The sequence below is a fragment of the Stylophora pistillata genome, chromosome 10, assembly GCF_964205215.1.
Source record: "Stylophora pistillata chromosome 10, jaStyPist1.2, whole genome shotgun sequence".
NCBI classification, from domain to species: domain Eukaryota; kingdom Metazoa; phylum Cnidaria; class Anthozoa; order Scleractinia; family Pocilloporidae; genus Stylophora; species Stylophora pistillata.
Window position 1 is genome coordinate 25,573,119 of NC_142528.1, and position 21,711 is coordinate 25,594,829.

Genomic DNA, 21,711 nt, shown 5'->3' on the forward strand with positions numbered 1-21,711 from the left:
TTACGTTATCACAATGAAAGAAAAAAACGCCATTCTTTATCATTTTAAAAGACCTTGCCAATAAGTTTAGAGGAAGGTTTGCGTGTTTGGAGTTGAAGTAGACCTCGAGGGAAATTGATCCGGGCTACCAAATTGTGTTTCGGGCTAGTAAATTTTAGCAAGCACTAGCCCGGTGGCGAGTAATGCAGGTAGCCAGGTGTCGAACCCTGTAGGCTATGATTCATAAAATCTTAAAGCTAACTTATTAAATCTTAAACTCAATTCATCTTGGCTATGTCACGAGGCACAAACGGCCGTCGATCTTCAGACTTCGTAGCAAGAAAAAGAGAGCTGATTTTTTCGCTCTGATGTTCTAGAGTGTATGCCACTTTATATTCCGGATCCTGAAAAGAGCTTCATGTTAAGATAAGATAGCAGAGAAAGAGAACGAATAAAGAGATTTCAACAAGAAAGGAAATCGAAATAGAAGCTAGCGAGTGAGATATCTTTATTTCAACTCAAACCGAACTTAAACTAAACTTGTTTTCTGATGACGTACCAACAGGGAAAAAAAAATTGCAATATGCCTCATTTTCCCTACTGGGTTGAACTAAAATGTCACCTGAATTAAAATTGATCGCACCAAAAAGACCCAACCGCAGAGACGACGAAATTACCACAATCTTAAGAATGAAGTCGTCAGTAACACAAATTGAAGGTTCTTTGTATATTTTAAGTGCCCTATTTCAGGATCCAGAGTATTTTCTAAAGTTAAAATACCTACAAACAAAATACCTACAAAATACCTACAAAATACCTACAAACAAAAAAACACTGCCAGGCATACTTAATAATGTTTATGTGATCTTTTATATCAATCGATTCTCACCATCACACAATTAGAAAAAAATGGTGCCAACGATGCTGAAACGAATGAAGATGGGCGCTAGATATGTCACAATTATATTTAGTGTAAAAAAAACCTATCCTACTTACGCAGACTACTAATAATTTAACAGAAATGGTCCTAATGAAACTAAAAATAGCCACTAACAAAGAAACTCCACGAAAAAAAAAATATTGTATTGTATTCAATAGCTAGGCTAAATACAATACAAATTTTCAAACGCAATTCTATCCTAGGGCGTGTTTCGTTGACTAATCAAATTCCTCATTTAGAATGATTAAAAATGCAAGTTTTGGAAGAGTCTATGTTGATGCTTGCTTTCCTCCTTTATCCTTTACTTTATCTGTCTTATCTCAAGTGCCATATTCTTCTTGGTGGTTCTGACGCTATGATTCTCGATTTGGACACCTCTGCGTAGAGACCAGAACTTGAAGGCCGCTAAGATGCGCAAATACTCTACACGAAAGGAAGGATTCATGATGCCATAAATGATGGGGTTGAGAGAAGCGCTGGCGAATGCTAAACAAGTGTAACTCACGTACACTTGTCGTTGGAGTTTCCAATCTGAGTTTATAAAGTCGATCAAGTCGATTACTACAACAGGCGTCCAGCAAACTAGAAAACCTGTCACGACGACTAGAAGAGTATAAGTCACGTTGACTTCGTCCACTGAAAGGCTGCAGTTTATCGATGGATCAAGTTGGCTTCTACCACGAAGCCGGGAAACGAAATTCAAATTGTGTTTCCGCACCTTCATGAACACCCTGGTATAACATACTATGATTGCAATTAATGGAACAGCTACGTACACGAGGACCAAGTACGCTCCGTAGCCGTTATACAGACTCTCGACGTTATGCGCACACATGGCTTTCGCAGGATGGAAAGAAAACTCGTGTCCGGCAACGACGTAAGGAAGGGGTGCGAGGAAAGCTATAATAAACAAAATCGCCATCGTTAGTCTGGTTTTCTTGGCGTTGAACACTGTTTGATACAGCGCACGGGAATGTACCACTCGAAAGTACCTGTTTACAGCAGTAACGGCTACAGTTTCAAGGGAGATTGCACACATCAGGAGAATCCAAAAACCCTGAAGCTGGCAAAGAAAGTTATTGAAGGGCCATCGTCCAACCATGAGAGTGGCTACTGAGAAGGGAATTCCAAGTAAAGATAGAAGAAAGTCGGAGAACGCCAGAGTTATGATGTACAAATTGGTAACAGATCTTCCAAGAGATGGATTTTTGATTGCAGCGATTCCAAGCAGAAGATTGCCGGCAAAGGAAGTTAGATTAATAAGAAGCATCACAAAAGATTCCACGAATCGAATTGCCGTTGTTCGACTTTGCAACTGTTGGGAGAACACCTCTGTACTTGTAAATGTGACATTCATTGCGTTCCCTGAACGTTCTATGTTCCGAGGAGTGTGCTTACGAGAGCGTGCGAGCTGATCCAGTAATCACGGAAGCACAAAGAACCGAACTCAAGAGAAATCTTACAATTGGGGATGAATTATTAAAAAAGCTTTTAAATTTTCCCTATTTTAACTGTAAACTCTGTATTATAACTTTCACCTGTTCTGCTCTTTCACTATCAGGGTGACTTGCAATGCAAATATGTTGTGAGTAGAAGAATAATGACATCAGCACGAGATTTAGCTCAAATTAAAAAAAATAATTATGCTCTTAACTCTGTAATAAAACAAGTATTAAACGATTTATACAAAAGGTGTGTCGCATCCTTTTAGCGATAGTCTTTATCTTTTGTCCGATTCTCTACTTTTAGCAGCAATAAAAGTAAAAATGTCATATCAGAATCTTAATTTAAGCTGAGCTTAATGGACTCTTTAAAATCAAAACTCTTTATAAAGTGACTCTATGTAATCACTTTCGGTTCAATGATAATTGAAATCATTTGAAAGGGAAGTTAAATTTGTCCTTTTACTGCAGGTCAACATTTGTAAATTCAAAAGCCAGATGGCCTGTAAACATAGGTGGAAATGCAAAGCTGATTCTAAAGGTTTATGGTCGATTCACCACCACAACAAACTCGCCACCACTCTAATGAAATCGCCACCAGTGGCGATTTGACTTAAACGATATGTGCAGCCTCTCGTGTGAAACTTACATCAATAAATATATTCTTTCCGCGAGGGACAAATACGTACCGCTGCATAATTTATCATTGTTTGATTAAAAAAAAAAAACAACAAGTCACTGCATAATTTCTGATTGTTTCATTCGAGAAGACATGTCAAAAACTCAGGCTTCGTGCTTCATCAAACACCACCTGTTTTTCGGTGATTGAAATCCGTGATATTACTTCTCGATTTCTGGGCTCTCCTGGACACAGTTTTTTTTCCTTAATAATCCAGAGAAAGAGCCATAAACGATGCTTCGTTCTGACAATGATATTGATCCAGTTATTTAACAAATGCAGCCGTCGGAGGAAACATCGCTGACAAATCACTTATTATTCTAATAAAATCTAAGTTTGATCCGTTTGCTTCAGGAACTCCTAGAGGACGCCAAACTGCTTTCTGCCGAATTTTGCCGCGTTTACGTGCACTCTTAATTTCACATAAAACAACTATAAAAATAAACTTTAAGATCTAACCTTTCGTGTGACACAAGTTTCATTAGATTTGATCGCGGATCGTGTTCATAATAACTAAACTCGTGTTAAAGCTCACGTCGACAAAACACAAGGGGTTTACCAAACATAGAATGGACGCCAAAGTCTGTTTGTGTAAACTTCGCTGTATTTGTACGCGCTTTTAATTTCGCACTATTCTTCGACTTCTTAGCCTGTATATGAGGTGAGTTTCATTCGATTTCATTCATATCGGCGGAAATCACTTAGCTAATCAGCAGCTTGAGACTGATGCCTTAACTTTGTTACATCAAAAGCTTTCCTGGCAATATAGAATTTAAATGCGCACGAACAAGACTTTAATACCAATAAGATGAGATACATTTTGCACAAACACAACGTTCTGCAATCTTGTCTTCGTTTATTCAGCTAACCCCTTTAGTGTTCTATTTTTTCTTTGTTTTTTTTTTTTTTTTTTTTGATAGGCAGCTGGTTACTCACAGTTACTTCGGTAGAGCACTTTTCGATTAAGTGTTACAAAATCAAGCGGCACACGACGTTCAACTTCTGACAAAGAATTGTATCACAAGGAAACAATGAGATCTTGAGATAAAGATAAAACGAATGAACTACTTCAAGCACTGGAAAGGTACATGGCGTGGTCATCTCTAGTTTTAGTTTCGTGTCTGATTGGTCGAGGACTCGGTGTGAATTTCAAAGACAAATCACTTAGCAGAAACAAAGTATACAATCAAGAATTTCTCTACACGGTTATACTATAAGCAACAAAGTAGAAGCCAATACTAAGAATAAACGTTCCCATTTACATTCTTTACACGCACTTTGAATTATATATACATTACATAACTGTTCCTACTTTGCAAATTTGATTAAACGTGTGTATCAGTTATTTGTTTTGTACGGTAGTCCATGCACTCTGAATCTGTACAGGCAGGTAAAGACAGGATTTCCATAGTTGGAGAGCACTTTGAGCTCAATATATCGAAATTCTGGTACGATGGTCGCCTAAACCCAAAAGCAAAACAATTCGTTACTCAATTACTCAGTAACAGCCGCAACGATCATCGGTGGGATTAACTTGGAAGCATGATTTTATCCTCACCTGCACAGGAAAATTTTGAAGGGCGTGTCCTCCATCATTATACACATATTCGCCCAGGAGTGCCTTTTCATTACCACGAGCATCAGCCCACCCCTGTGGAGAAGCAAATGAACGATATCATGAGTTTCTGAAGAAATTGTTGGGCAGCAGCGATGGGCAAGTAATACAATAAGTTGCCTATGAAATGTAAATGGAGCAAAGTTGTTGAACTGCGGTAGCGAATTTTTGAAGAGCTAACTTTTCGAGCGTTATCTTAATGAAATGCTCAAATTCTTTAAATTTGCCCTGAGGAAGAGTTCATCCCTGTAAATATCACCGCAGCATGGTGCTAGGACCCAGAGAGTGCAATGATATTTGTAGGTGTTAGAATGTTTTTCCATAGAGTATCCTTGAGGCAAAATCAAAGTAATCGTAGCAGCCAATCAGAGGAAAGGAAAATATCCTAAAGAGCCAATGAAAATTCAAAGTAAACACAAGCCAACCAAAGCGCGGGAAAACTCAGGAAAGCGTGGGAAAGCGCTGAAAATGCGGATGTCCGAGTTGTTATAAGGCTTAGTTTTCCATTTGATCGATTGAGAGAGTAGAGCGTATGACAAAGAGTATTTTTGTGGAAATATTTCACGCTGAGATCAATCATTCCATTTAAAACTAGTCGAATTGAGTGTTTGGGTCCATAACTTACCCAGACCGTGAATTCTCTAGGAGCACTTGGAATACTGTGATCCTCAAACTGGGACAGAGTTGTAGCCATGTGTTCCAACGTGAAAGAAGTGGGTTTGATCAAACGGGAAAGCTGGTAAGAAATATACATACCATTAGCTTCTAATTACATGCACTTTTTGTTTACTGCTCGTCAAGTTTTTTTCTTCCAATTTTCATGTAAATAGTCGGAGTACTATATACGTATCGTAAGCAAACGATTGATTTTTAAGTGATGATAGTTTTTAGTAGCTCACTTGGCTGTAGCCTGTGAGCTGGCCCTAATTTTTACTGCTTTGGCGGGAAAGGTTGAGACTTTCAACAATGCCAGCCGGCGAGAGATCTGCAAGGGATCTAGCACTGACAATTCCGAACTACAGGTAAACCTCTCCTCGACTCATCTCCAATCTTTCTGCGGGCGGAGAAAGGCACGTCGGGCAGTGTCAATAATACTGGTCGCAGAAAATGGTATGTAAATCCTTTTCGCAAATAATGGTATGTAATTGTGGCGTTGATGTAACTCTGTAGTATTGCAATTGTGAATGGCAAGCAGTTTTAATTAAGTAGTTCTATTACTGTATGCGATTGACCACATATCATACAAGGTGCAAACAGTGACGTCCACCACAACAAACTGACAAAAAAAATCAGAAGTTAATTAGCCACCGACTGATACCAACCTTGAGAACTATAAAACCAGAGCTTCCTTGAAAAGCCCAACATTCTCCGGGGGTATTTCCAGGCTAGAATTAAACGAAGAAAAGAAGTCATTAGAATCTTGGATATAAAATACAAAGATTTGTAGACTCGTGCGGTGCAAGCTGATCGATGCTACGCGCATTGAGGTGATGCGCCACTTTTAAAAGAGCTCTTTCCACCGACCTTAGATTACCATTCCCAACTGAGTGTCAAAAGGAATCCGAGATTGCATCACTTTACTTTGCGCTGTGATTGGTTCAAAAAATCTCGCGCCATCCTTCTAACCAAACCGATGCAAGTCTAAAACCAATCACAACTTGGTCGCACGCGTTTTCCCGCGTTTTTGGTTTTGGTGTGAGTTCTCATTGGTTCTTTAGGGTATTTTCCCTTATTCTAATTGGCCGTTGTGAAAATTTTGGTTCTTTTCAAGGGCTTTATTTAGGAAACTGAAACTGTCGTGATTTTTCTTAAAATTGATGAGAAATCCATGTAAACGTGCGCCAACTCGAAAACACCAAGGCTTCCAAAAAAGCCGATCACCGAGTACTTAACTATTGGCTCTGCCACTAACCTGAATGATCACCCTTGGTAGCTTGACGTCATACCACACAGGGATACCAAACACTAACACTTGAGGAATGGCTCCATTAGCGAAGGTAGGAGAGTGATTTGCACCGTGTATCTGACCACCTTATAGTGAATCCAGACAAACAAAGAACACGACAAATTAGACAAGATGGTTGGTGTAATTCCAACACTAAATAAACTACCAACCTGCTGATTCCAAGGCGTAATCGGGGATACCAATCTTGTCCGCGTCCCAACGACGAAGTGCTTCTTCAATTATATTTTCCACGGGTTTTCCTTCGCAGGTTTTGGACTAAAGACAAATATAATTTGTCAACTAATCAAGCTCAATGGAATCAATATCATGAAAAAAAGAAAGTACAACATATATGCACAACAGAGTTAGTAGAGGGACCCCTTTGCTAACTCTGTACACAGGTAAATGTACAACATACCTGGTCTTTAAGTAAAACTTTCTGGTAAGCATGGTCTTGGAATGCTTTGAAAGAAACTGCATGTTTAAGAACACAGGCGGCTAGAGATGATCTCACAGTATAAAATGAGATTGAATCTTCATATAAAATATACATTCATATATTCACAGTTGTTAAAACCAGTATTGTTTCCAAAAAGTTCTACACCTGAATTTCTGAGTTCTTCCATGTCTCTTGTCACAATGAAGTCTGCCACAAGATCTTTCCTGACCCCCTCCCCCCTCCTCATAAAGAAAAAACAAACACTTTGCCTGATAATCAAATATATGCTTTGATGTAGGAGTATATCACTTTTATGATGGTACTTGTGATGTTGTTCTGTTAATACCTTAAAACAAAGTTATTCACTTTTTGACTTTCTTCCATTCAAAGCAGCGAAATCTTCCTAGACAATAAGTGTTGTCTGTCTCCTCACTCCACCCCCCCCCCCCCCCCCACTGTGTTTGAAAGGGATACAACCTCTCCATTCCCACCTTGGAAAAGTGCTTTACAGTACAGACAGAGCTGGCATTTCTTCACAGTTACCCCTGTAAAGTAGTAACTTACATTGTATGCCTTGATTGGACTGTGCTTGTTCCAGTTTACGAATGCGATTTTTCAACAGTGTTATTTCTGTTTTATCATCTCCATGCTGTTGCTGTTCAATAAATGACAATCTTGAGATGGCATATTTAAAAAAAAACACTTGTGGTTGAAAAGTTTTTTTTATTGTCCTTTCCACCTTATCTCTGTGAGAATTTCAAAATGTTATAATTGCATCTAACCATAAATAGCTGCAAGGTTTAAGGGAACAAGGCTCTCTTTCTGATCCAAACTTATTTTTCTCCTCAACCCTAATTTGACTGACTAGTTAGTTAGTTACTTTCCCTTCACAATATCATCTGCAAATCACACATGAAGGTCATGACAATGGAAACGGTTGCTAACTAAAAAGGTTTTGATTGTTAAACAAATTCTCTTTGTCAGCACCTTTGGAAATGTAAAAGAGAACAGAATGGAGAATATACAGACTGACATCATCATTGGCATTCAGGACAAAGTCTGCAAGACTACCGGACAAGTGAAATGAAAGGAATAACCCAGCAATGATTTTTTATTAGAAGGGAGAGAGCAATCAAGCTTCCTATTTGTTTCAAGATTTAATTATTATTATTTTTTTTTTGCAAATTTCAGTTTTCCTTATTGCTGGTAAGGTAAAATAAAGCAGAGTCTTAAGTTACCTTTTGGTTCAGATGGTCTGAGAGTAATCCAGTCAAAGCCACCAGAAAAATTAAGCAGAGACAAACAATGAAAACTGCTGAACATTTCCTGAGATGCTGCGTAAATGAACAAATCAATCATCAGTTATATAAATTTTCCTTTATTTACAGATGCCTAAAGAATTTCTTATGCAACCAACAACACTACTATCGATTGCTGTCCTGTCAACCCCTACTCTAGATAATTTCCTTTAACAACATTTTTTGTAGCTATAATATATTATTAATAAAATATCTTAATAAAACATTGGATAGCTTTTTCTGATACTGAAACACCAAGTCCTAACTCCTAATTAAATAGCACTGACAATCTGACAACAATCACCTACCAAAACCAAATCATTCTTTTAATTCTCTTTGGACAATTCAAAGCACCCAGCTAGTATTCAGTAGAAAGTCTGTTTTTCCCCTGATTTTTATGGAACAAGTCCAAGAAAGGAATGGGACAAGGTAGATCAATGACACAAGGCCAGTCAATTCCAAGAAGGAAATGGTATGTTTTCTTCCTGGTTAATTTGATCTGGTCCCTCTAAGTTCAAAACGTCTGTAGTTACCGGTTGCTTTCTACTCATGCAGCTGGGATTGAATGAAGGCAAAAAAAAAACTACAAATAGTTTACACAACAAGAAACCAACCTCTTTCAGAGCTACGTCAGAGAACTTATAAAAGGATCATTTTACATACTTTAGTTATAGGTTTGGCCTGGGCATTCTCACTTTCATCTTTGCCTTCTGTCACTACTTTTGTTGGATTATCTAAGCCTGAAAAGTTCAATTCAGGTCTTTTCCTCATGTTGCAGTAACCAATATAACTAACTCACTCAGATTATACTTGGTCAGCATTTGGTCAGACTTCCTTAACAATTCCCTAATACCAAATTACACTCCTGGGCGGAGATCGAAAGGCATTTATGTCTTGCCTACCAATGACATACCATGACCCCTCTTGAGAGAAGGGCTCTAATCATGACCCTGATCCTTCCAGCCCAATTATGGCTGGGTTTTGCTATCTACCACAAGTGAGGGGGGGGGGGGGTTGCAACTCACTGTAATAGGCCTCATAGACACACTCTGTCCAAGGTTCCTTTTCTAGGCTCATAGTCTTTTAGATGGGTTCTACATAATTTGTTTTAGAGAAAATTGTGTGAAATGTGTTTTACTTGAACCAAAACCCTTCTTTTGTCTTTACTCTGCACAACATTTGGTTAATGTAGTGTTTTGATACAAGTTATTTCATGAGAGCAGCAAATTCCTTATCTTTAAGCTAAACAAATAGAAGTTCCCTTTTGTACAAAGCAAAGACAAAGTTTTCGATTCTGCAGCAGAACCCTTGTGTACATGCTAACAACATCATTGAATTCTCTTCCTCTTTGACAACTCTATCAAATTAGGGCACTAAATAATAAATATGAGCTGTCACTTTTCTTACCATACAAGTGTTCCGGCTTATCTTCAAATGTTGGGGTGTCATTAGTGATATTTTGATCGTTATCACAATGGACCAACGGATCGCTGTCATCATCACTGAATAAAGTATCTTGCTGCTGGCTTACACTTGGCCGCTTGACCACTCGAGAACGTTGTCGTTTCTCCATTTCTGGAGATTCCCTTTTGCCAGCTGAGCGAGGAGTACTGCGTCTCTTGGGAGTATCTTATGTTAATATGAAAGATAAAGTCATGATCAGGTTTTAGAGAATGTATCATCACAAAATATTTATTTCGCAGGTGCAAAAATTTCAAGCCAATTTTTCTAACCAGAATTAAACACAAAAAAATCGTTCAAAGTTTAAACTATCAATACAAATAATGTGAACAGGATCGGACATAACATAACCTGGCAAAACTGAAAAACTAACAACTTTTAAGGTTGTTAGGCAAGGCTAAAAATTTCGTTTTGTAGCAACGCCAAGAATTTCCATCGGCTGGTAATGATCGCGTTAATCTTAGTCCTCAAAAAAAAAAAAAGAAAAAAAAAATGCAACGAAAGCCACCATAGAAAGCATGTCAGAAAACATAGTATATAGTACTATGTTTCATGGTGCAGCTTGTAACATGTACATTGCTTTCAATTTTGTTGTGATATGAAAATCAAAATTAACAGTTAAGTTTGAAATTCACAGGTTAATCTTACCTTGCGTTGACACATTTACAGTGCGATCCATCCGCTGTTTTCGGCCTTTACTCATGGCTTTCGAAGGTTTAAGGCTGTTTTAAAATGGCTTCCTTGCAAAATCAAATGCTGCTCAAAACTATTTTTTTCTTCTTTTTCGAAAGTTCAACGACATGAAGAGTTCGCGACTTCAAGCAACGCGCGAAACGTAAGCCTCGTTTTCAAGACAAAAAGTTTTCCCAACTGTGAGGCAGGTTCCGTAAATAGATCCCGTAAATATTCTCTAATGCGCCCCCCGGGGGGTTATTCATTTCAAGTACTTTGCGGGGGTGGCTTATCAGAGGGGCGCTTTATAGACGAAGGGGGCTTCGCCTGATGTTCACTATCAGGATACAATAGGATATGATGTAAAGTAGAGCTTGTCAACAAGTTGATCAGGACGTTTTTGGGCTTCGGTTGTGCGAGGCCTTACAGTCCTTGACATAAACTTTTCAAGCCATCCGTGGCTAAATCCCAACTGGTCAATGTTCGGAACCTCTTTTTCTTCATCGATTTTTGTACCTTTAAGCATGATCAGTTTTCTCGACACCCTGAGACCTTTACCACGTCGATCAAAAATCCTCTAAGAAATCATAGGTCATCCGCCGCCATCTAGTCTTCGTCTTCTTCCGCCCCGAGATTTTTCGGTCTTAATCTCCTCCAATTTTTGTCGTTTCTGTCTCCAGTCTCGTACGCTGCTACGATCAATTTTGTATTTCGTTGATACAGTATGAATCGACTGAGCTTCCGCGTAGTCAATTACCTCCCACTCGAAATGGACAGAATATGACCGCACTTTCTCGCCTTTGAATCCATCTAGTGCTCTTCGATTTTAAATAACCCTACCTGCTCTATTACAGAGTGAACTGTACTCACAGTTATACATAGGTCAAAGATTGTGACAAAGATTGAGTAACAAATAAAGATCAAAGGTCTACATAAGTTAGCTTTACCCCCGCCCAATTAGCCCAATGGATAGTGCGCTGGACTGTACACGTTGTGCGGGAGGTCGAGGGTTCGAGCCCCGGCCCGACCAACACTCAAGGTCTTAAAATAGTTGAGAAGAATTTGCTACCTTTCTATAACATCAAGAAATGGTTAGATATTCTAGTCTTCTCGGATAGGAGACGTTAATTTCCCACACACGAGATTACTGTGTGATGGATGTCCTCCCCAGGGGTGGGATGGGTGGGAAGGTGAGATCGATGGACTGAAGCGGCTGCCAGAGGCGCCTGATATGCTGACGTCTGTTCTCAACCTTAAAACCGCACCCGTAATTCAGCCTCAGGCTGCAAGTGGTCAGAAATAAACTATATTATTATTATTATTAATGTTATTATTATTATTATTATTATTTAGGAATGTAACACATAAGACTCAAACGATAGGAGTTACTCATCCTATGCATCACATCGTCAAGAAAAAACAATGCTAACACGAGAGATGCAATTTCCCTTGACCCTGCGCTGAAAAGCTACCGTCTTGTGCAAACATTCATGGCAAGGACGCAAGGAGTATTCATTGTCTATCTCCACTGTTGCGAGTTCGAGTCTGTTGGCCGTGATCGCCATATCTACAAAAGAGTTTGGAGGCCCGAGGCCGGAGAAAAGCTTTTCTTTAAGCATGATACAAGAGAAGAAGCTAAGTTGTATAATGAATTTGATGTTGGAATTCATCGCTCAAGCAGTTCTCAAAACCTACAACTAGTTGGACATCTGTCGATAGAGCTTTCGTTCCTGTTGTGCAAATTTACATCTCGTGAATATTGAAAGTTTGACTTTTCACTTTCAGGAGCAAGGTTTCTTGAGCTCGTGGTTCCGAGGCGGTATACTGCAGTTGCGAATAACCGGAAGACCTTAACGATTCTCCACAGAGAACTAGAGCGAAATGTGGAAAAACTTAAGCACATGAAGCTGGAAGTCAAGCAGCCGACAATAAAGAACTCAATTTTATGATCTAACTCTCTCAATGAATCTTGTTTAGCATCGCTCTGTAATTTCCGTATACCGTGTTCTACTAACGCCAACATGATGGCATCAATCAATCAATCAATCAAGCAATCACCATAATCGATTTTAAAAGGCAAACTAAAATTACAGCATTTGAATATATTTATCGTACTTACTGACATGGAATGTTATTTTGAATTTTTTATTTTTGAGGGAGAGGGGTCAACCTCGTTCCCAGGGCCTTTTCCCTTAGTTGGGCGCCCCACCCTAACTCCACCCCCAACCACGGGAAAAGGCCCTGGGAACGAGGTTGGGAGAGGGGTGGGGCAACAGAGGGGGACTTAATAAATTTCTTCCTCTTAAGATAGGGGGCTTATTGGAGGGGGTGGCTTATTCAGAGAGGGGGAGGGTTAACAGAGGATTCACGGTTTGCACGCTGAAGGTGGGGCACTGGGAGTCCAGGTTCTACGTGTACTGAGTACTGAGTACATACAGATACATGTATCCTAATAAGTCTCATTTTCTGGGATGAATCCCGCAGAATTTTAAATTTCATGCAAACTGTGTGGGTAAATTAATGTCACGGAGTCTGCAATGCGTGAGTACCAGATTTCAGCGGAGAGTAAAATGATAACCTCACTACTGGCTTCCATTTCTGAATTCCAAAGATGCAGTATTAATTTTACTAGGAGCCCAGCTCTTGAACTTGCCCAGAATTTTCAGTCGTGAGTGAAGTCAAATGAAGGAGATAAATTATACATTATTCAGTCCTCCTCACTGCTAAAAACAAAATGTATACATACTATTCAAAATGAAGAGTCGGAAAGATCTAAAAGTACTATCACTTGTACGCTTCACTTATTACCTCCTTGAAAATTCTCAAATTTTGTGTAATGGTTTTTGTCGGTCACATAGGAGCAGGTACGTCAGTTAAAATTTTAAAGGGGTAAGTTTCTAAAGAAACTGTCGCGCTGCGTCGGTGGGGTAACAAGGTAATTTGGTTGTATCAACTAAATTGAAATTTTAAATTGGCCAATGTAAAAAGTTAAAAAGCTGACGTTTCCGGAGCGTTAGCCCTTCGCCATTCGCTCTGACGGAGAGCTAACGCTCGAAACGTCAGCCTTTTAACTCTTTACGGTGGCCAATTTACAATTTCAACTTAGTTGATAAAACCAAGTTAAAATTTTTTGATTAAAACATCACTAACACCGAGGGGAAATTGTGACAAGGTTTTACCTCCCCCGTTCTTAAAAATAGATATTGAATCCAAGTAGGTGGATAAGTGGGAGGGTGATGCAGAAGGTAAAAAAAAAAAAAAAAAAGATTAGCTGTGCACGAATGAGTAAATAATCATTGGATCTGTAAGACATGCCCACACATTTGAGGTCCACCTGCAGAGCCACCTGGTATACTTTTCAGTTAAAACCCATTTCAGGCAGTTCAACAGAGCATCAGCTGCTCTCTGTTTAAGTGAAACGGAAAAATAGCCGTCATTTTTAAATTGGGGTTTTTTATTTTTATCCCTTGGTCCGTGAAAGAAACTTTTGCATGACTCCGCGATTCACAAAACTTATTATTTTTAATGCCCTAGTTATTTTTTATAGATTCTACGAATAAATGATCGATGACCATAAAAGTCTCATACAAAGAAAGTTGTACCTTTTTTTCCTAATCTTCCGTATACATTCAAAATACCTGTGAAATAAAATCTTTTTAGAGAAAGCTCGGTTGATTACTTTTTTTTTTTTTTTCTTTTTGTGGCCCACTCGTCATTTGCATTCAGATGAGGACCACATTTTTAAGGACCAAACCCTTTTTTTACCAAAAACCGATCAGAATTGCTATACGATGTCAATTTATGGAGAGTTTTACACGCTTCAGACGTTTCGTTTTGATAATTTAAAAGAAAAATGCACTCGATGAAGACTTCAAGGAGAATTTAAACTTATTTTTTCCTTTGCAGCTGTACACTACTCCAAAGGCAATACTTTACATTTTTTGCGTGGGCGTTCAAAAAATTGTAGTCCTTTGTCGTAATCCTTCGGAAATCATCGGAAGCCCTCGTCAGCGGAGTTTTCTTTTTCAAAACGCTTTTTCTGTGCTGGGAATTTACAGATTTAGATCAAGGAAGCCAGGTGAATGTGCCCAAGTTAACTGAAACTAAATTTAGAAAGCTATTTTTAGCACAGCCGCCGACCAATCGATACGATTTACCGAATTATTATCTTTCGGCGAATTCATCTTCATAACATGATGAGTACAAGATGGCTACTCCAAGTAACAACTGGGTGAAGTTAAATGTCGGTGGAACGTACTTCTTAACGACAAAACAAACGCTTTGTAGACATCCTAACTCCTTTTTACACAGGCTTTGTGCAGAAGATCCTGATTTACCCTCGGACAAGGTGAGAAAAAGCATTTCAGTCGAAATTTTGTGAAATTTTCAACCCTTCTAAACAAGTAGGCATTTTGACATTTCAGGACGACAGCGGTGCTTATATGATAGATCGAGATCCTCGCTATTTTGGACCTGTTTTAAACTATCTGCGACATGGCAAACTTATAATCGATAAAGACCTCCTAGAAGAAGGTGAGAACACTGAAAGTTAACGTATTTTAGATGCTTGGTTCGAAGTTCACCTCGCTTTTGGCATTTTGCTATGTAAACATTTAGCTTGAAGCGAATGGGCTTGGAAGTTCTCTCGGTAAATGCCTTATTTTATGCTCTAGTTTCACAAAGTCTTCATTTGAGCTGTGGAGAGAGTATGCTACTAATAAATTAATTTTCGTTCGAAAGAATTCAACCTATTTCACGTATGCAGAACTCATTCAAATCTTGTATATGCAGTGAAGAACGAGTGTTGTTGACTTCGGCTGTTTTATTCTTTTTGAAAATCTCTTTTGACGCATGGGGGGCTCAAGTGTCAGCTCATTTCACTGCTTTGTAAGAGTGTACGCTAAAATACATACTAAACATCTCCAAGAGTAAACATGCGTTTACCAATTGTCATGACAGAACTTCGAATTCTTGTATGATCCCGCCTTGTCAGTTCTGTTTATGTTCTCGCAGAAACTTGCATTTACGAGATCTCCGGGAATTTAAAAGAGAATTGATCGCTTACTAGAAAGTTTTGAAATGGGGAAATCTGCTTAAATAGAATGTTTCGTTGCATCTTGGGTAAATTTAAGCGTGAATTTCTGGTAAGCGCTGCTTGAACATTTTATGATAATCGGCGAGTTCTGACTTCGTTATCCAAAGCAATGGTGTCTGTTAGAAGGATTTATACCTGGTAAGGGACCCTCGACTTTCTAACTAGTAATTTTCTGCAAAGTAAACAAATTAAAGGAATATTCTGTTGAGGTTTCACTAAGAAAAAGAGCAGTCCATTTAAACACATCATTTAAATGCAAACAGATGGCTTACATTAAATTCAACTAATTTACATGACTTGTGAATGATAGCTGTTCTCTCTGATTAGAAACTTCATCGAAAGCAATGTTTCATTCATCTGAAATGTGTTGGTTTGAAAACTAATTTATGACAGGAACAATATGAAAGAGAGTCAAGAAAAAAGTAGTCTCTCTTCCAAAGAGTAGAGGAACTAATTTTAGTGAGCCTGTAGTGCTATGTGAACAGCAGCTTCACCTCATGGCAGCTGGAGTCCCTTAGGAAGCCTTTATTCCCAAGATCTCATCAGTAATTCTCCTAACTGTCTGCCATACAATTCTTGTGATGTTAGTTTGGAGAATTTGGTATTGGATCAACTAACAATCTCCTAATTGATAGTTTTCGTTAGTCTCATTACTTTTCTACTTAATGTTTTATTGATGTAGTATGGAGAATTCTGCCTTGGTCTCGCAAGGGAGTTAAAGGGTTATAGGCATGCATAGATCAAATTCGTCACACAATACAGTATTTCCCACTAACAACTTTGTAGAAAAGCATAAGAATTACTATATTGAAATATTTTTGTATTTCTTTTAGGTGTATTAGAAGAAGCAGAATTTTATAATATTGACCCTCTTGTTAAGATAATTAAAGACAGGATACAGTCAAGAGAGGCACGGCAAAAGCTTCCAGTAAGTTGTTTCCTTTTTCCTCTTTGGTGAAGGTTTCAAAATTACTTGTGGTTCCTTTCATGGACATCCATGTTTTTGAAATGTCCATTCTGCTCCTCCTTTTGTTTTTTGTTATTATCCCGCACATTCCAAAAATATTTGAAGGAAGATAAACATAGAAATCTCTATTAGGTGCATAAATATGCATGGATATTTCTCATTGGACATTATCTGTTCCTCAAAACTCAGAGTTTCCCTTGAGCTTTGCACTTGGAAAACTGTTCGCTTCTTGGAACAGATTAGTATAGGTGTAACATCTGCAAGCAAATATTTAAACACATTTTCACACTAAATGGAGGCCATTGTTTATGTGGTGACACACAAACGGACATTTCATTAACAGAAGATGACTAGGTGTGTGTATACCATGAAAATGTCATGACATATGCGTTATTAACCAGGCATGAAGTTAAGATGGTTGGATATTGGTAGAGTTCCTTTTTTGCATTTTATGGACTGAGATAAAGTTTGAGATCCATAAAAATGTGAAAAAAGAATAATGCTGATATCTAGCCATTTTGATCAAACAAGCTTGGTTAATGAAGGATTTATTATATTGCAAAAAGATGTGGCTTTTTTGAGAATTGAGAAATGACTTGCATTGTTTACTCCAAGAGCTGGGAAAGAAAGCCAACTGTGTTTGTAGCACAACAAACTCATGAGATTCATTTCTGTTTTCTTTTTTTTCGTTCTTTGTCTGCTTCCTCTTGCATTTCCATGGTAGAAATTGTCCAAGAATTACATAAGTAGGTCTAATTTTTTTTTTTCATGCATGAGATCAACGCAGGTAATCACATGTGGCAAGATAGGCCCATCTTGCCCACTCGGGTAGCCAATCAAAACACAGAATTTGCTTCATCTTTCCCACAGTGCTGCAAAAGATGCAATAATTGGAGGTTATCACACTTTGAGACAAACACTCAACACTTAATTGGTATAACAGTACATGATATTTTATCCCCATGGACAAGAGCAATCTTTGTTTTCAATATTTGGTAACATTTCCTCATCAGCTTCAATCAAAGAAACATGTATACAGAGTACTGCAGTGCCATGAGGATGAACTCACTCAGATGGTATCCACGATGTCAGATGGTTGGAGATTTGAACAGGTTAGCTTTAAGCTAACTAAAGAGCTCTTTCCTTGAGATGATTTCAGTTGTAAAGCAAGGAATAGTTTATTTTGCCTCTGATAACAGTTAGGAAATATTGTTTGTTGCTTGTCAGTTACTTCTATAATAGAAGTTCCACAAGTAGTGAAATACATTAACATGCATTGTACCACAGAGATTTGTAATGGTAGTAGACATGAGTGGAATCTGAGTTGGTATGTAATCATATGAGTAAAGAGTTAACAAGCTGATGTTTCGAGTGTTAGCCCTTTATCAGAGCAAATGGCGAAGGGCTAATGTTCGAAACGTCAGCTTTTGAACTCTTTACGGTGGCCAATTTACAATTTCAACTTAGTTAATATTACCAAATTACCTTGTCACCCCCACCGACGCAGCACCACAGTTTCTTTATAAACTTACCCGCTTTAATCATATGAGTGTTAATTACAACTATGATCACAGACAGAATTGGATGGCAGAAAGTACTCTTGCCAATTAATCAAAACTACATTTTGTTGGTTCTAAAACAAGGTGGGACCTTTAGGTTAGGTGCATACCTATAGAATGAATACAGTATAGATTTTTTCTCCATCCATCAAAGATATACTTGTCTTCAATTTCAGCTAATAAGTGTTGGCAGTAATTACAACTATGGTAGTGAAGATCAAGCAGAATTTTTATGTGTTGTGTCAAGAGATGTGTCTGATTCACAAGAACAAGGGGCAGCTGGAACTGAACAAAGTGATAAGGCTAAGGTAATGAGAAAATGAAATATCTTTGACACGAAATTAAAAGTTGTTCAAAAGTTTGTGTTCCAGATGAAATAATTGATTCTCAGGGGTTGAGTGAAGGAAGTTAAATGCCCTTTGATTTGCAGTTTTTGTGTCATATGTCAATGCATTAGTACAGATTCATTGTAGATTGAATACATTTTTAAAAGTTTTTACTTCATCCTCCAAACTCTTGTCAGTATCAACACTTGGTTGATCAATTTTTTGGGGCCTCATGTGTCAGTAGCTTGAAAAGCAGGTACAAGCCCCATGACTCATTTTGCATATCCTATGCTTTTGGTGTTGTCAGTGGTAATTTTGAAGTTGAAACCTGCATATGAAAGTGTATTGTCAAGTACCGTATATACCTGTGTATAAGTTGACCCCCAATTTTTTAGGTCAAAAACTAGATTTCTTAATTTCCAGTTAAGAATTTCTTGGAAAGGTTATCTTGTACGGATATGTGAACAGATCACAGCAAGTTTCAATGTGAAGTTTTAATCAGCTTATTATGGCACGTACACGAGCATATTACCCAATTTAGCAGCACATGTATATGCGGGCTTTTTGACGATAATTTGTGAAAAATGCTCACAAAATCAAACATAATGATTTCAAACAAACCATTTAAGTGTGTAAAGGTAAAAAGTGGCTTTATAAGACAGGCAAAACACCAAAGAAGCTCAGGACTCTTTCCAAATGACATGCTAAGCAGAGTGCAAAGAGTGTGTTGGGGAACTTGGTAGCCAAGCCTCGAAATTGGTCGAGTATTGGTAACTGAAATAAAACTAAAGTTCTTGTAAATTTCGTATTCGACTGCATGCAGAACATTTGAAGAAAACTATAGAAAAAAACAATCCTGCAGTTGGTCATTGACTTTTGATTTATTTGGTGGCTCCTAAAGGAGCCACCAAATAAAGGTTCCTTCAGATGATAAATGTTGATGCATTTTAACTTGAAGCTCTGATATAGTGAAACAGATTGCTAAGTGAACATATGCTGTAAACTGTGCTGCCGTTTATTACATGTTAACATTGATAGACAATTATTATGCTAATTATTTGATTGGCGCTTGGATCTTAAGTTTGACCCATGTATAAGTTGAGGGTGAATTTTTGGGCCAATTTTTAGATCTTGAAAGGTCGACTTATACACGGATAAATACAGTAGCAAAAATCTTTGAGGCTCCTAGTGACAAAAAAAATCTGTGGATCATTAATTAAGTTTGAGAATATTCAGTGGATGCTCTTTTTGAGAGATTTCACTTTTGAAAAATAATGATACTGAGGACAAATTCTTCTTCTAAAGTTATATTTAGAGTACAGTAAATTTTGCTCACATCAAGGTGTCGTGCAACGTGTCGTGCATTGAAAGTATTGTTTTATTTGATGGTAAAAACAGCATGGTCTTACTCTTACTGACAATAATATCCATCACCACAGTGGTTTAAATGTTGTGGAATCACTCATCTGCCCTTCGTGAGTCCACAACATTTTGACCACTGACAAAGAATATCATTGTTGCTGACAGACCATGCTAAACCACTGTTGATTTGTTAAGTTTTCCATGGGATTTGAATTGTCAAGGTTCACAGATAGGTAGCAGGTAACAAATTTATTTCATGATTTTTACTAAATTTTTGTTTTGAACTTTCTTTCAGACTTTACGACTGCAAGGATTAAGAATGTAGCATCGAGTAGAGTAGGGTAGTTTACTTACCCCCCCCCCTCCCATAAGTATAATTATTGCTCTCACCTTACCAACAGTTACCTAATCAAGGAGACAGTGGGTTGTGGTGTGAGTAAACAGAAACCATAAATTATATATTATTTGGTGGGGTGGGAGGGGAAATAGGAAAATTTAATAGCATTATTCATTGTCTGTGCTTGTGACTAATAGAATTTTAAAGTAATTCTGAGACTTGTTTCTTTTACAGAAAATAGGACTATTTCTTAAAATTGTAATATTGCTTTTTGTTTCTGAATGCAAAAGAAATGGTGTTTAGATAATCCTATAAAATTTCACTAGTTCTTGTGAAGTGCAAAACACATGAGAATTTTTGGGAGACATTTGAATTTACAGAGTAAGTATTCTACCAAGGTGTTGGTAGTTTAAAATCCTCCTTGTGGAGGCTTATGAGATTGTTTTTGGCCTGTGGTTGGTGAGGGTTTGGTTTCATCCCATCCTCTCATCCTTTCTCATCTCTCTCCTTCCCAGTCTTTCACCATTCTTGTTTCCTTATTTGGTTTTATGTCCCTTTATTCTTAAGATATCTTTATCAATTCTCCTCAATGTCTGCTGTGCATTTTTACAAGTTATAGGCTCTACGAATTTAGCTTTGAATCAAGAAATATTCTTTGATCACAATTTCTTTCTTCTCATTGTGTTCCTTCTTTAAGAACATATTTAGGTAAGGAGAAATTTCATGCTGATCGCTTCTGAAAGTGAAAAGGTTACTTACCCTACTATTTAATCCTTGAACTCCCAAGATTTGATATTTAATTTTCCTCTCATGCTGCGGCACATTTCTTTTAAAACTAATTAAAATACTATGGTGTTAGATGATGATAACAACTACATGATAAGTTGATAAGCGTTTAGTATTCTCATTACCTGTTTGCTGAATAATTTTTCATATTATAAGGAGAAGTTACATGTTAATCATTTCTGGGAGTTAAAGGGTTAATATTGTATTTTGGGGTTTCGTTTCCTTTGCTAATTGCTTTAAGTGACCCTCAATATTATCAAATGGGATTATTTCTATGCTCTCAGAAAGTTTACTTGAAATTTGATACTTGCATTTTGTCAACTGTCAGCCAATGAAACTTCAAAATTAACAGTCCTTGGTAGGCAATGTTTAGTGTCTCTCCAGCAATTGACATGGCATTGTTGCAATCAAGGTTTGAATTCTCCCTGTTGTTTTATCTTATTCCATGGGAACTACACCCCAGACACAATTGTTGGGACACCAACTGCCTTCTCTGCCACCCTTAATGTTGTTCTGAAAGATGGCAGACAAACGTTGGCAGGAAACCGCATAGAAGCACTGGCAGTCAATGGCAGAGAAACATTGGCAGTTGATGACAGAAACATTGACAGTAAATGGCATGGGAAGATTGGCAGTTTATGCTAGAGAAACATTAATTGGCAGCTAATGGCGTAGAAAGACTGGCAGCCAATGACATAGAAACATTGGCAGGTATCGGCATAGAAATATTGGCAGTCAGTGGCAGAGAAACATTGGCAGTAAATGGCATGGAACATTGGCAGTTTATGCTAGAGAAACATTGGCAGCCA

The 21,711-nt window shown here is 37.9% G+C and overlaps 3 protein-coding genes across 4 annotated transcripts; 1 reads left to right on the top strand and 2 right to left on the bottom strand.

Annotated features, from left to right (window-relative positions):
* Window positions 1-470: 470 nt before the first annotated feature.
* Window positions 471-2,352, bottom strand: LOC111323044 (melatonin receptor type 1B-B-like). Its single transcript, XM_022926318.2, has one exon. The coding sequence runs from the start codon at window positions 2,274-2,276 to the stop codon at window positions 1,221-1,223; it is 1,056 nt and encodes a 351-aa protein (XP_022782053.1). The 5' UTR covers window positions 2,277-2,352; the 3' UTR covers window positions 471-1,220.
* Window positions 2,353-3,727: 1,375 nt separating this feature from the next.
* LOC111323034 (SUN domain-containing protein 3) lies at window positions 3,728-11,043 on the bottom strand. Of its 2 annotated transcripts, none has more exons than XM_022926308.2 (12): window positions 10,447-11,043; window positions 9,745-9,966; window positions 9,001-9,077; window positions 8,278-8,373; window positions 7,604-7,694; window positions 7,019-7,062; window positions 6,771-6,876; window positions 6,568-6,686; window positions 5,978-6,040; window positions 5,281-5,391; window positions 4,599-4,691; window positions 3,728-4,501 (listed from the first exon to the last, which is right to left on the bottom strand). In XM_022926308.2, the coding sequence occupies exons 1-12, from the start codon at window positions 10,499-10,501 to the stop codon at window positions 4,379-4,381; spliced, it is 1,200 nt and encodes a 399-aa protein (XP_022782043.1). In that variant the 5' UTR covers window positions 10,502-11,043; the 3' UTR covers window positions 3,728-4,378. The 2 variants fall into 2 exon arrangements, with proteins under 2 accessions (XP_022782043.1, XP_022782042.1); XM_022926307.2 differs by having other exon boundaries at window positions 7,019-7,074.
* Window positions 11,044-14,466: 3,423 nt separating this feature from the next.
* On the top strand, window positions 14,467-20,146 carry LOC111323009 (BTB/POZ domain-containing protein KCTD5). The gene is made up of 6 exons (XM_022926266.2): window positions 14,467-14,818; window positions 14,895-15,003; window positions 16,399-16,493; window positions 17,546-17,644; window positions 18,268-18,399; window positions 20,075-20,146. Exons 1-6 carry the CDS (start codon window positions 14,678-14,680, stop codon window positions 20,102-20,104), a joined length of 606 nt encoding a protein of 201 aa, XP_022782001.1. The 5' UTR covers window positions 14,467-14,677; the 3' UTR covers window positions 20,105-20,146.
* Window positions 20,147-21,711: the final 1,565 nt, after the last annotated feature.

Excerpts from the sequence above, each read along its gene's own strand:
- LOC111323044 (XM_022926318.2), bottom strand. The coding sequence starts at position 2,276 with ATGAATGTCACATTTACAAGTACAGAGGTGTTCTCCCAACAGTTGCAA.
- LOC111323034 (XM_022926307.2), bottom strand. The coding sequence starts at position 10,501 with ATGAGTAAAGGCCGAAAACAGCGGATGGATCGCACTGTAAATGTGTCA. Across the intron at positions 7,695-8,277 it reads CAGACCATCTGAACCAAAAG|CAACAGCATGGAGATGATAA; the intron begins GTAACTTAAGAC and ends TTTATTGAACAG. Across the intron at positions 7,075-7,603 it reads GTCCAATCAAGGCATACAAT|TTTCTTTCAAAGCATTCCAA; the intron begins GTAAGTTACTAC and ends TTAAACATGCAG.
- LOC111323009 (XM_022926266.2), top strand. The coding sequence starts at position 14,678 with ATGGCTACTCCAAGTAACAACTGGGTGAAGTTAAATGTCGGTGGAACG. Across the intron at positions 14,819-14,894 it reads CTGATTTACCCTCGGACAAG|GACGACAGCGGTGCTTATAT; the intron begins GTGAGAAAAAGC and ends TTGACATTTCAG. Across the intron at positions 16,494-17,545 it reads AGGCACGGCAAAAGCTTCCA|CTTCAATCAAAGAAACATGT; the intron begins GTAAGTTGTTTC and ends TTTCCTCATCAG.